Source organism: Corvus hawaiiensis, chromosome 4, assembly GCF_020740725.1.
Source record: "Corvus hawaiiensis isolate bCorHaw1 chromosome 4, bCorHaw1.pri.cur, whole genome shotgun sequence".
NCBI lineage: Eukaryota > Metazoa > Chordata > Aves > Passeriformes > Corvidae > Corvus > Corvus hawaiiensis.
In genome coordinates, this window is record NC_063216.1 from 57,338,363 (window position 1) to 57,352,420 (window position 14,058).

General features: G+C 37.5%; 1 protein-coding gene across 7 annotated transcripts in view; it reads left to right on the top strand.

The window, feature by feature from the left end:
- Positions 1 to 14,058, top strand: part of PTPRZ1 (protein tyrosine phosphatase receptor type Z1) — a 130,713-nt gene that overhangs the window by 27,709 nt on the left and 88,946 nt on the right. For all 7 annotated transcript variants that reach the window (XM_048302369.1, XM_048302371.1, XM_048302370.1 and 4 more), the window contains exon 2: positions 11,241 to 11,306. In XM_048302369.1, the coding sequence (XP_048158326.1) occupies positions 11,241 to 11,306 (66 nt within the window). The remainder of the gene's footprint in view (positions 1 to 11,240; positions 11,307 to 14,058) is intronic.

The window sequence follows — 14,058 nt, forward strand, 5'->3', positions numbered from 1 at the left end:
AGCATTTATAAGAAAAGAGGCAGTGAGAGAGCTTCTTCTAAGACTATATGTAAACTTCCAGGCCGTTCCCTATTCATAACTCTGCATTACTAGGCATGATATGTAAGTCAGGCTTCCTCCCTAGCACAATGGCAGAAGTGTCTAAATGGCTCCAGGACAAAGCGCCCTAATTATGTGCCCAGCGAGTATTCACAGAAGACACTCTGAATCCAGCCTATTGAAGTTTTTCCCCGTACCATAAAACCTTTATATAAATATTCATAAGAGAGAGGGGGACAGGCAGACAGGCTTCACAAGCTGCTAATTAATGCCTTTACCCACGGTTTTATTGCTCTACACCTAAACTAAGGACAGGCTGTGTTTATGAAGGGCTTTGAGGATTTGGGGAGCCTGCAGTGGGAGTTCAGTGTTAAAATTCCTTTCTGGTCCTAATTGTTATCCCTGAAGAGCCAAAACTTCTTACCTCTGTTGGAAGTCGAGATCTGACCCAGCAAAGAGTTTAGGCAGGTGTATTCCCAATGTGGGAATGACTTTATCAGTCCTGGTGTAAATTCACAAGCTGCTTTAGTGCATTGAAACCTAAGTACAAGATTCAAGCATGCTCATGCTACTAACTTACTATTCCTTTTTAGAAAATGTTTTCCTGATTCTCGTTGCTGTTAATTAATGGAGCAATTAATTAATTCATTAGTTGGCTATAAAAATAATTCAATCCTGGTACATGAGTCATTGCAAGTTTTTCTAGTTAGGTACATTGTATTTTATTTCCTCACGTTTCAGTGTTTAGTTTGTAATACAAATTTGCCTATGAATCACAGTAACATTTTCAGGCTAACAGATTTTCATTTCAAAGATTTAATTTCTCACTATTAGAAAGTCGCAGTCAATTTGCAGTTGGTTATTGAGTGTTGACAGCTGACTGCCACAAATACGAACTTTCAGTTGTATTGAACTAATGGGAGCCTAGGAGGAGTGCTGCAACAGGATTCTCAGTTCAGGCTGTGTTACACACTCAGTGTAGGATTGCAAGTAATAAGAGGTCAGAACCTCCATTTTGTGGTTCAGTGCACGAATTAAGGCTTTTCATGGAGTGCCACCACCACCTGACACCTGTGAAAATGCTTTTTACTGCCTCAGCTAAAGATTGGATTATATGGGAAAATGGTTATTGCAGGAAGGTGAAATTTCATGTTTACAGTGAGTTTTCAAACCATGTTTCTGTCATCTTATGGGGCTATTATTTCCACATTTTGGGTCAAATCTTGCTCAACTCAGTTTATCTCCCCTGACAGAATTCAACAGGCATTAAAACTGAAAGAATTTAAACTCACAATGTTGTGGGTTTGTTTTTCTGAAATCACGAATCTGCATCGTCTGCTATTACTGTTATGTGAAATGGGCGTAAAGTAGACATTAGGAGGATGGGTAGGTGATGGTTGTGTGCCACTGTATAGTAGTTTTGTGTTCTGTCTGCATTCATGTGGGCCTTATATAGCTTCCCAGTAAGATTTACCACCCCACCCCAAGGTGAAGAGCATATTGATTAAATACAAATGAGCAAGATACATGACTATGTAGATCACGCAAAACATCTGAGCAAAACATCTCATTCTCTACTTCCAAATATTATTAGTATCTGAATTCCAAAATTGTCATTGAAGTTCCAGTTGGTACAGGACTAGGATGAGATTCCTATTTCCTTCCTTCCTTTCTTGGACATACATAAACCATGAGACAGACTTTGGCCCTAAGACTATATCAAATGGTAGCTACAGAGTAGAAAACAAGTTACTGAAGAGAATTAAAAACGAAATCAAGAAAAGAAATGTGAAGAAAATAGATTTTTAATCGACCTGACCTTTTTTTGTTTGATATCAGCCCCCCCTTTTTTTTTTTCAATTAAATCAGTATCAGAAGAGAAAAAGATCAAGTGTCAATATTGCTGTAGTTAGCTACAATAAACAATCACCTCCAGGAACAATCACCTCCAGGAACACCATGTTGTTTTCAGCAGTCTGTGAAAGTAAAAATATTGTTCTGTAGGACAATACAGCGTATTTGTGTATGTTTGATGAAGTAGAGGACCAGATACTGAGCATTTGCTTTTTAAAACATGAGTAAAACATGCTGGTCAGCAAAAGTCTAGTGTGAGCTCTAAGTGCCTGGATTGTATGAAAATACAGCAGTGGTGTGGCACTCTACCTACACGGTGCAGGAGATGGCCTAACAGAAGAAAGCTTAGATCATCCTCTGGAATTTCAAGCTATGCCCCTTTTTTGGTACTCTTTTATTTTTATTTGACTTCCCAAAGTAAAAAAAAGAGTCTAAACCAATGTCATTTAATCTGTCCATATTGACTTACAAATTTTTGAAATTAACTTCTGAATAGCTGAAGTGAAATGATAAAATGATATTCCACCAAAACTTATTTAAACTTGGGACTGTGTGTCCTTGGTAGCTCTAAGATCTGGACAAGGATTATGGGGACCTCAGCCCCATCCAACAGCACCAGACCCTCATCAAACAAGTCAGCCCCTTCCAGCTGCCACTTTCTCTGAGCAAAGCTCGAGGATCTGGGAAAAACTCTTGCTGAGTGCACTAAATTTTTTTTCTGACCTATGTGACATGTACTTCTTTTTCCAGTAATTTCCTGGGTTTTGTGGTGCCATAGAGGTTAAATTCAATATACATTTCAAATACACTGTGGTGTAATCTCACTTAGAGATTGTACTTAGACTGTACTTAGAGTCAACAGGTAGGGTTCGGCCTATTCAGCAGTGAGTTTCCAAAGGCTTTTGTAATTTTATACAGCAGGAGTCAGACTGAAAAGTGCCTCTTAGGCAAAAGACAGACACCCAAGTCCAAAGTTACCCAAGTCCTGAAAACGCTGAGAAATAGATGCCTGACTTTACAGATACTTCACTTCTTCCCCTGAAAGTCTCCTGAATGCTTAAAATTCTGCTTTAGAGTTTGCTGAGAATTTCTTAGTCTGGATAGCATGGAGCAGCCTGGAGTTTAGTTCATGTCTAACACATATTTCTAATTTTAAAAATTAATGATGTTTCAGAAATCCTTTACAAATTAAACGTTATCAGAATAGGTTAAAAGACACATTTGTAGTGTTAAGCTCCATGTAAGGTATTACTGACACTAAATCTCCTTTTCACTACATCCTACTGGCTTGAAAACTCCGTGAACATCAGGAGACAGGTTCTTCTTCCTCTTACTGGGGAGAGGTGAATCTATGGGGCAATTGCTCTTTAAGACCACCCAAAAGGCACCTGCAGGGACAGAGGGAAGGTACTGCCCTGTGCTCATGGCGAGGGGAACAGAGGTCCTGTGGGGTAAAAGGCAGCATAGATTTTGGTTCCTCACCTCAGTGTATTGTTAAATACAATATTGTGAATGAGTTTTAAAGTAATTGCATTATTGTGATTATTTTCTCTGTGATCTCCCTTATGCCACTATATTAATAATTCTGCTGCATTCTAATAAAAAAAGAAAATTATTAAAAAATCATAACACAAACCCATAAATTGTATGTCTTTGTTTTGACTTTGGTTTGTGTTTCTAGTATGCCAGTGTTTGCCACATTTTTCTCTGTTGTCTCTATCGGTCATGAGACACTGTTTTCTTTTGCAAATGATGTGTTTCTGTGATGAATTGCAATAAGGAAATGGCTAAAGGAAAAGAATAAACACGAAATTTAAAACATGATGTTGTTGTGAGGAAGAGCAGTATGTGTCCGTATGTATTTATTTACCCCTTTTTGACAAATCCTTATAGATATATCCAGACATACTGGTGCACGTATATAATATAACTGTTAGGATTTTTCAAAAAATGGCAGGTTGTGTATTTGATTACGTGTTTTGTTTTATTTTCATTATGTTCATATATTTGTTATGAAATAGAGACAGATAATTTTAGACATATGCAGTTGCTATTGGGTTTTCATGATGGGCTTTGGGATTTTTCAGTCTCCATGTTGTGGTGTGTAGTTTCCTTAAGGGAGTAGAATGATGCCGGTGTTGTTTTATAACAGGTATGTGGCATTATCCCTAGACTTATTTGAGTACTTATAAGAAAATCATCCAGGGCAACATCTCTCTTCTCATTTCATTGAGACTGTAATATGACTGGAGGGATGAGGGTTGAGTAGAATTTACAAATCCAACATGAAATAAATGGGAAAAGAAAATATGTAATAATTAAAGACTTCCTCCTGTAAGGAATATCTTTCTCTTAATACTCCCTCCACCAACATCTTCAAAGGGTCCAGTCTAAGGCTGTTCATTCAGGTCCCCAAGATGATTTTAGCTATTTAAATATTCTGCAAAAGACAAAATTTCTAACAGTTTGACTTCACAGTCCCCACTGTGCTAAAAAAAGCATTTGGTTCAGTAAATGCTCCTTTGAGGTGATTTGCGTAAGGTCTACTCTCAAGAGTTTTAAATAAATATTGCCAAAGATTTAGAGATTTACTGGTTAGTAGCTGCTAATATTAACAGGCAGAGAGGCATTGAAGAAATGTAGTAATATAAAAAAAACAACTTTCCAAAAGCCAGTTAAATGTGAACCCTGGGATTTTGGATATAGGAGCTAAATTTGTTTTATTTTTCATTGCACTTTTATTGCAATGTTTCTTGTCTTCTGTAAAGGGAATTGTGAATGTTTTTACACTTTGGTGTGAAATGTAAGAAGCAAAGCACATATTCTTCATCCCTAATTATATTTATTGCAGTACTTGACATGTAATTTTCTTAGATATTGAGATCATTGAAGTTATTGGAATACCTAGAATGTTGAAGAGGATTATGCAAATAAAATTAATTTACCTTTGCTATTTATGTTTAAACAAAGTTCAGTTATATTTATCTCTTTCTTTCTTCTCTGGTACTGCTATAAGAGAAATAAATTAATTTTGAAATCAAATGCTTATAGTTTCCCTGACTTGATTCAATTCTTGTTTGTTCATGTCTGGTCTGGATTTTCTTTTTATTTGTATGATTCCATGAATTTACATGTGTTGCATTAAAAGACTCTCTAGGTATGGGGAAAAGAATCTGGGTAGCAGCCGACTTATAGAAAAGTGTGTCTTAGGAATCACTCCTTGGTACCTGCTTTTTTTGAATATCATTTCCAATTTCTATCATAAACACCACCTTGCCTCAGCTCATACATGGGACAATGGTGTAACACTTCTGCGGGAATTACAGTCCTCTTAAGTCCTTCCTGGTTTTGGCTTTGGACATGTTTTTAGGTGCTTCAGCAGCAATCAGTTCCTGTAGTTTTGCAGTGCTATCTCATTCTGTAGGTCCTTAAATTATTGATAAATCTTTGTGTTTAGCCCAAGGGCTTCACAGGCACTTAATTTCACTCACGTGTGCCTGTTCAAAGATAAACACTGGTAAGTACCACTCTCCCATCTAAAAGCTGTCCTCTTACCCTGGTCTCAGTGGGCAGACGCTTGAATGCTACATCAGTGATGAGAGAAGCCTTAAAGCTTGCTGTAGATAATGCTTCAGCTGTAGGCCAATGGCTATGTGGGAGGCTGAACGCTGTCAGACCGTTTGGGTGTACAAGATCCCAAGTGGAAGGACACATCTGACATTTCCTACTACTTTGCCTGTAGTCAGAGTGAAGGTGGCAGTCCATAATTTAACCATGTTGAATCATACCCTAGAGTATCCCTCCCAATTTCCACTGACTGATTAGGAATTTCAGGGCCCCTCTAAACCTCAGCAAGTAAAATTCCAGAGGAGTAGAACCTAAATTGGTCAAACTGGAGTCCTTGTTATGTTTGCATATAGAAATGCACTGGAAAATTGTGATTAAATGTGATTTATAAACCTTAGTGGATGCCATAGGTATTATATTTGTAATTTCTGGCAGTATTCACTGTAAAGCTGTGACAGGTGAAGTAAGCAGTGTGCCTATTAATACTCTGGTGCTTAATAATAGCTACTTTTAAATTAAAACAGTCAATCTTTTTCTTCTAATTTTTTTTTTTTAATTACAATTTGTGTTAGTAAATAAACACAACAATGGCCAAGTTGTAAGAAGAGTTTTATTTTGGCTTTATATTGAGTGCAGGAAAAGTCTCACTTGTCAATCTGTATTGGAATGAACAGCCTACACTCAAGTGTGATGGAGGGGACTGACTCTCTTTATGTATACCCAATCATGTACCAAAGCCTGAAATAAGCCTACAAAGAAGAAACTGTGGGTAAAAAAAGATTTTTAAATTTCACTAAGGGCGTGAGAGTTCTCAGACAGGTCTTGACAGAAGACTTAGACACTTTGACATTCAGGGAGAAAGAATATGTGAAATTGTAGAGGTGGGTTATTAAAGTATTTTTTGTGTTTTTAAGAATTTTGCAAATGGCTTTAGAGAATTAAATACATTCATAAAAAGAGACCTTACTCAGGCAAATGTAGATCATTCTGTTAAAGGGATTTATAGTTAGCTACTGTCTTTTAAAACATCAAGACTGTTGACAGGTTGTGCTCTGAATCTTTTCATTTCCTCTGTCAGTATAAATCAAGAGTTATTTCAGTTGAGGCAATGAAGCTACACCATCATGAGATCAATGAAAGATACAGAAGTGGATCCTGTGACCTTCCTGTCAATGAAAGAGGCTAAAATAAGTAAATTAAAATTGTTGAAGAAGCAATCCATTTATCATCAGATGTGATTTTGCAGTTTTGCTCTGTTTAACATTCTCAGAAGCAGAACATGTATAATGAAACCCTATCCAATCGTTTTAATTGTATTCTTTTCATATTTGACAAGCACCAAGGATCTCTTTTGTTAATTACATGTAGCTTCTTTTTTAAAATTTATTGTTATGCCACTTTTGCAGTTTGTCTTCCTTTCTTTGATGTCTTTGCAGCAATTTTGTCTGGTGTCCCCCTTCTTAACCACTAGCCATGCAGAGATTCTCTTTCAGCTACCCTGTATAAGCATTGCTATTACTGTACCATTTCAGTTTGTTCTACAATTCCTAATTCTTCTCCAGTGAAGATGTGTGTATCTTAATCTACAAATAAGCCACTTGCCTGGAAACCTGTCTGATAATAACCAATGCCAACTGATGAGGCAAGTGGATTAAAAGAGGGCAAATATGCAATGAGAACTTCCCAGTATAATCCTCCCAATTTCAGCAATGGACTTAGTGAGCCAAAAGTGGTGTCACTGGGTTTAAGAAGTGTTTGTGGATTTCTCCTTCACAGATTTTTAAATCATTTCCAAACCTGTGTAATCCTGTGTAATTCATAGCTTCCCTCTCTGCAGTCAGTAATACCAGTGTACATAGCTGAGCTCTCATGAGACACAATTTGCTTGAAACAAGAACTCCTGTATTTCTCAAAGAGAAAATTATCATGTTTTTCAGTGACTGCTCATCCTGGCTGGTATTCTGAGAATTCCTGTGCACTTCCTTGGCCTAAGAACCATGCATTGAATCTTCCCCATGTAAATTGGAATTTTAATAACAACAAAACCTTTATCTCCATGACTGTAATACATTGCTATTATCCACTTATACAGATGAATGCTTATACTTTAGAATCTATCCTCTTTGCTCTCAAATTAGATTTTAGGAGGAAAGTATTGAATGGACGATGTATTCCAGGACCAAATCGTGTTTGTAATCTAAATGCATAGTTGATAGTGTCTACACATACTGTACATGCAGAACATCAATGTCCCATTTGTAGATCTCACTAATGCTGACATTACTTAATGTGTCCCAGTTCCCATAAATAAGTCATTCTGGTGTCAAAATCTCATAAATGCCAGCTCCACTGCAGGTGCAACTCACAAGTTCAGGCTGAGTGGAGGTAAAACCACAAGAAGGTCGTCCCTTTTTCCTCTTGAGTCTGGCAGCTGGTATGTCTTGACACTACTGTGGCACAAAGGACATAAGGGATAAAATTGCAGCATCCTGGTACAAATCTCAGTCCCAGATTATGCCTGAGCTTGTGTCCTTTGTAGCAAAGCAGCACGTTGAGTGCAGCATCCCCAGTCTCTTGAGCACTGTCCTTGAAAAGCCCTTTTTACCAAGGCTTAGGAGAGGGATCTCTAGTGGATACGTGGGGCTTGTTGCCTCAGCATCTCTGAGAGGAATTTCCCCAACAGCATTCAGAGGTTTAAGGTCCCATTTCCTCTTCTCTGACTCATTTTTCTGGCACAGAGTGTCAAATCAAGAGGATCTCCCTCACAGACAATTCTTTCTGTTAATCATTAAAGGTATTAATTTTTCACCTTTAGATAAGCATAAAAATATTGAGGATTAGAATGTTTCATTCACAGCACTAAATCAAAAGCAACTCAACTGAGGCCAGTAAGTACAAAAGGAGTATCAGACTCATGTCAGAAAGAAAATCTGGTTATTTATATGTTTTAAACAGGAAAACGTATCTACAAGATCTTATTACTCCTAGCACTATGCTTTAACCAGAGATCATGTTCTCTCTTTGCCCTTGAGACTGAACATGAGACAGGGTTAGACACAAATCAGTCAGTCCTGCTACCCATGAATAGCAGGGAAGCATTTGCCGCCATTATTTCTGATTTCATGGGCCTTGAGCACTGGGGCACATACTGTTTCAACTGAATATAAAAAAGAAACAAGTCTTACAGCCTCACACAGAAACATTTGACTTTGAAGGAGAGTAGTAAAAGGGGGGTGTGGGGGGGAAGCACTTAATGATATCTTGCATGTCTCCTTAATAGGCATAGAAAGATAACCATAAAACTGTTTAAAACCTGATCCTGAAACCAAGCTGCCCTGTTCTGTGGATAAATCAACAATTTATGGAAACATTTTCAATCGCTTCCTGGAAAAAAAAGAATATTTAGTATTTTTTGCTTCACAAAGCAGCACCTCATCCAATGAAATTCAAACTATTTTAGGCACTGTCTGGAGATGTCAGGCAGTGTCTCAGGAGTCATGCAGACTGTCAAGCTGATCAAGCTCAATCACTATCATAGATTTATGTATAAAACCACAAACTTGACATCAGTTTTGCCTTCTTTTTTTTGTGAAGATGTTCTTCCCATCTTCATTTAAATTAAATGCAAGAAATTTAAATACAGTATTTAAACAGAAGTACCTGCTGTCATATATCATCAGCAAAAGGGATGTAAATTTGTTAACTTTAAACAAAATAAAACAAACTAAAAAATAAAATCATTTCTTTCCAGCTGGTCTCTACACTGTTAGCTGTTTAGCACTGACAGTTTACACAGCAGTGGAATGCATGGTTGTGTTTCCCAGGGCAATTTACACCAGCAGCTCAAGGAACAATTGCTGCATGGCTTGTCCTCACACTCACACAGCACTTTCCTCTGCCACTCATGCTAGCTACGATTCTTCAGTCATTTCCCAGATGAAATTTGGTTTTCTTCCCCAGTTTTGCCACATATTTAAAGTGTAAAGAGACAAGACCAAAACCACAGAGAGTCCCTGCAGATGCAAGAAGGTTCATGGCTGTGAGTGTGCTGTGGAGGGGCTGTGTGCAGACGGTTGGCAAATAACAGAGGAAAGAAGGTGTATGAACACCTCCTGGAATCTTTAAAGATTTTCTGTAAGATTTTCTGGGTCTATAAGTGTGTAATGCACCAAACAAAGTGAACCTTGCCCTATTTTTTTTCTTCTCCATTGAAACCATCACTCTTTGTTCATCAGAATTCCCTGTGAAATTTAAAAAGCAGTGGGAAGTTCTCTTGCCCAGCCCCTGCTTAGTTTGCATGTGAGTGATCAACTGATTGTGGGAAGTAACAATTAGGAGGACAATGGATAAAGGAGGAAACTGGAGATGTCAACTAACAGCTGTGAATCACAGCTTACACAGCTTTCTTTTCCATAATTAATTGAAGGAGCAGGCACAATGCACATTGACTTGGAAATGTGGTCCGAATACAACTTTGGTGCATATAAGTCCTTCTCCACTGCCCTTACCTGTGAGGTTTGCTCTTAGTCATGAGTGAATCTTGTGAATTGTTACAAGGGATAGTTCAGGGGTTTTTGGCAGGGAGGGAGAAGGAGAAGAGAAAAATATTAAAGGGCAGCCACATAACATGGAGGAGGCAGAAGTCTGGTGAAGTTTATGAAACATGGACTTCAGATAGGTAGCAGAAAGTCACTGTAAGACACACAAACACGTGTAAACTTGCAAATAACAATTATGATTTAACATCCTGTAATCAGTACTACCTTTCTGCATGAAATGAAAAGAAATGGATATTATGTAACTGTTTCATTAAATTATTTATTGCAGAGTATGAGCAGAATTCTATGGCATTTTCTCAAGGAAGCAATCCATATATGTGTTTAACATGCTCGAGGGCAAATACTTCTTGGATAATTTGTATTGTACTTCTCTAGAACAGTAATGAGGTTGGTTAACATTATGGCTCTTGAAATGACAGCCTCAAAAAACCTGTATCTGCAATTTACATGCTTTAGTGATTATTCGGGGGCATAGTCATCTATTTGCCCATATCACTGTGTTGTTAGAATTGTCCTAGAACTGGCATAAAAAGAATAACAGTGAAGGTTATTCAGTAGTCAGTCAGTGACCATTTATACAGTTAGATATTTCTTTCTAGAAAAATATAACATCATTTAAAAGTAACTAGTATCTAACCTTCTCTCTCCATCAAATTTATGGACATATAAGTAATCTCAATTACTTTATCTATAATTATGCCAATGATAGAGCACAATGAAATGATATTTTAGAATATTTTATTCATTATCTTTATCATTTATCTTGTATCAGCAGTATGAAGTTACAGAAAACATGTAAAGTCATGACCACACTAAAGCAAAAGTTTAACTCTCATTGACATCCTAGTTATCTAGAAAAGTTCTTTCTAAAGGACATCACGAAAGAGGATTTCTTTGTGGGAGAGTTGCATTAATTTTAAAAGAGGAGGAATGGCTGTGGGAAGGAAGGAAGGAAGGAAGGAAGGAAGGAAGGAAGGAAGGAAGGAAGGATTGGAAATCCTCTGTTTGCTTTGCTTGTGTCCTTAATATGCTACAGTGTTAATGATATTTATATTCTGTTTAACGAGTATTTATCATTTGAGGTCCAAGATAAAGACAAAGTAAATTATTAATTGGTAATTAAAACAGTGATTATCTTGTTGGAGGGGGGTGTGTCATCAACACTTCAAGGTCCTGTCAGGCTTCTGGTTTTAATACTGTAATTTCATTACTATTTTGCAGATTTGGTGTACGGATATTATAGACAACAGCGGAAATTGATTGAAGAGATTGATTGGTCGTATACAGGTAAGCAGAACTGTCTATTGAATAACTTAAATTTGATATTTTCATATTCGTTGTTGCAACTTTAAGAGCCTCATGTGTCTGTATACCGCTTACCATATGCCTAAACAATTGCTAAAGTGCAGGAAATGGAATATTAAAAATACAGGAACTTTACAATAGGAGAGTACTTTCATCTATTTAGATTAGTATTTTAATCTACTTAGGAATAGATTACATCCATTACTTTTGGAAAGAGAAAGTCCTCATCGTTAAAACCTCAACCTGAGACCTGACTTATTTGAAGGCTGTGCCAGTAAATTGTTAGGTGCTCATTTGTCATCTGAACATTACTGTTCTAGCAAACCTGAAAAGTAGACAGAGGCTGAAACAAGGCACTGCACATTATGTGGGAAAGAACCTATCCATATACTGCATGTGAACTTCTACTCTGTGCTTCTGAGCACTTGAGCATCCTTTCCAAGTCCCACCCTGACTCTCCTAAAAACTCAGTCACTTGGTCTCTCTTATTTGCATGAGTAAGAAAGATATACCCTGAAATTCTGCATGACCGTTGCCTCATTAAAGAAGAACAATGGGAAATTCACAATTAGCCTCTTACATTCTTATATGTAAGTCGAGTACTTTCAGTAATACTGAAAAAGGTAATTTTGTCGTAGGTGTCTTTTGCCCAACATGTAGGAAGTGAGTTCTTATGGATGTGTGTAGACACATTTTAAATTGCTTAACTGTTAAGTTTCAAAAACACCAAACTATGAAAAATAAGGACTGTCAAATTTCAGTCTTTCATAAATTGGATTCAATACATGTTCCTGTAGTTAAGGAAAATTAAACTATTCTTCTTATTTCTCTCACTCTCTTTCTCATTTTCAAGACAGTTTTTATCTTCTAGTGTAAAGCATATCTAACAAGTTTTAAGCCTAGAGAGAATTGAAACAGGCTAGTCATAAACCCTTCAAAATGAGATTTATAATGAAAACTCTCACTTACACAGATTGTAGTGACAAAATTCAAGCATAAGATCAATCAATACAGTATTTCATGTTTAAAATTGATCCATTTTTTAATATTGTAGTTAGAGGACTGCAGGGATAAACATCCTGAATTCCTGGTTACCAGAGGGCAATCTTTAAAGGATAGCAAATGGGGTCTGTTTAGGATATCAGAGGATATAGCTCTTCCCTAGGTTGCACAGAGCACCCATGCACTTTACAGCTGCTGCAGCATCCACAGGTCACCCTTGACGGATATTTTGTATGGAAAAATAGCACAGACTTGGCATGTCAGATGGTCCATACCTGTTGTTTCTCTCCCTTAACATGTGAGATATCTGTGTGTAGTCATCTCAATTCATGTGCCTTGATCTAATCACTCCACTGTTGGCAAAGCCCTTCTTCCTATTCAGACCCGTACAGGAGCCCTGCTTAGCACTGTGAGCCCTGCCCAGCATCCTGCTGCTCCTGCAGCCTCCTGCCCAAGGTGCATCCTGCCCTGCTCCTACTGCCTCACCAGGCCCTGTGCTGCATAAGCTCTGTGTGCCCCCAGCATTCTTAACACAGCTGACTCCATTCCTGGCCCAAAGCTTTTGGGGAAGGCTGCATGTAAATCAGGCACTCAGAGCTTAGGGCTAGCAACTGTGTGGCAAGCTGAGTGTTATGGGATGCTTTGCTGAAGTACCAGGTAATTGGTTCATGGCATAAGGCAGAATACACAAACTCAGCTCTCACTAATAAAAAGACAGTCTTCCAGAATGTGAATAAAAATTACAGATTTTAACATTGTGTTTTGGAGGCATAGAAGTCTAGAGACTGAAGCACATAGGTTTTGATCTCCTTCATTTATAATAAATTATTTTATTCCTGAGGCAGGCAGTGTGAGGTACTGCATGCATAACCTCCATACCTAGCGCAGGCTTATGGTTGTGAGGCACAGACCAACAAGCACATTTCTGAATGGATGAACTACACTTTGCCAGTACATTTTTCCTCAGACACCAGTTACATTCTTCTGTCTTACAACCTGCTCACTGAAAGACTGAATGTGAAAAATTTCACTGAAAGTGAAAAATTAGACTCAATGTGCCAATGAAGTGTTTTGAATGAGCCTGAGGATCCTGCAACCATAGAGTCTAATCCACCATGGGTAAGAGTAATCTAACTGGCTTGGTAAATTAAACTGAGTTTGTGCAGATGTAATTCTCTATATCAAATAAGAAATTTCAGATACCTTAGCCACAGGGGGTCAATACACTCCTTTGCTGGGATGGTGCTGTGAGATCAAACTAAAATGGAACTAGAGAGTCTTACCTGTTAAAATCATCCAATTTCTTAGGGTGAAGTTTCATAATAAAGCAATTTCACACACTGGAAATTAATGTGAGTCATCATCAGATTTTGACTCTTGGGTGAACATATAATGAAATCATAAATGCTACTGGAAACGTTTTGTAATACTTCTAAGGGCTCTGTTTTAAGCCATGGACAAAGCCTGCATTTGCAAGCATTAATTTAATTTTTTGTGTCCTGACTTTGCATGTATTTGCATAAACAAATACAATGTTTAAGAACTGGAAGGTGGAAGTTCTTGTTACAGATGCATCCATTTTTTTCTGGAACAAGGGGATCCTGAAGCTAGCCTATTTGTAAAAATTATTTTAAGAACCTTTCATTGTATTTTTCATTAAAACAGTCATAGAAATTTTTATAAATATCATGAATATTTTCGAAGGATGTCATATGGCAAAAAGTGAATCCAG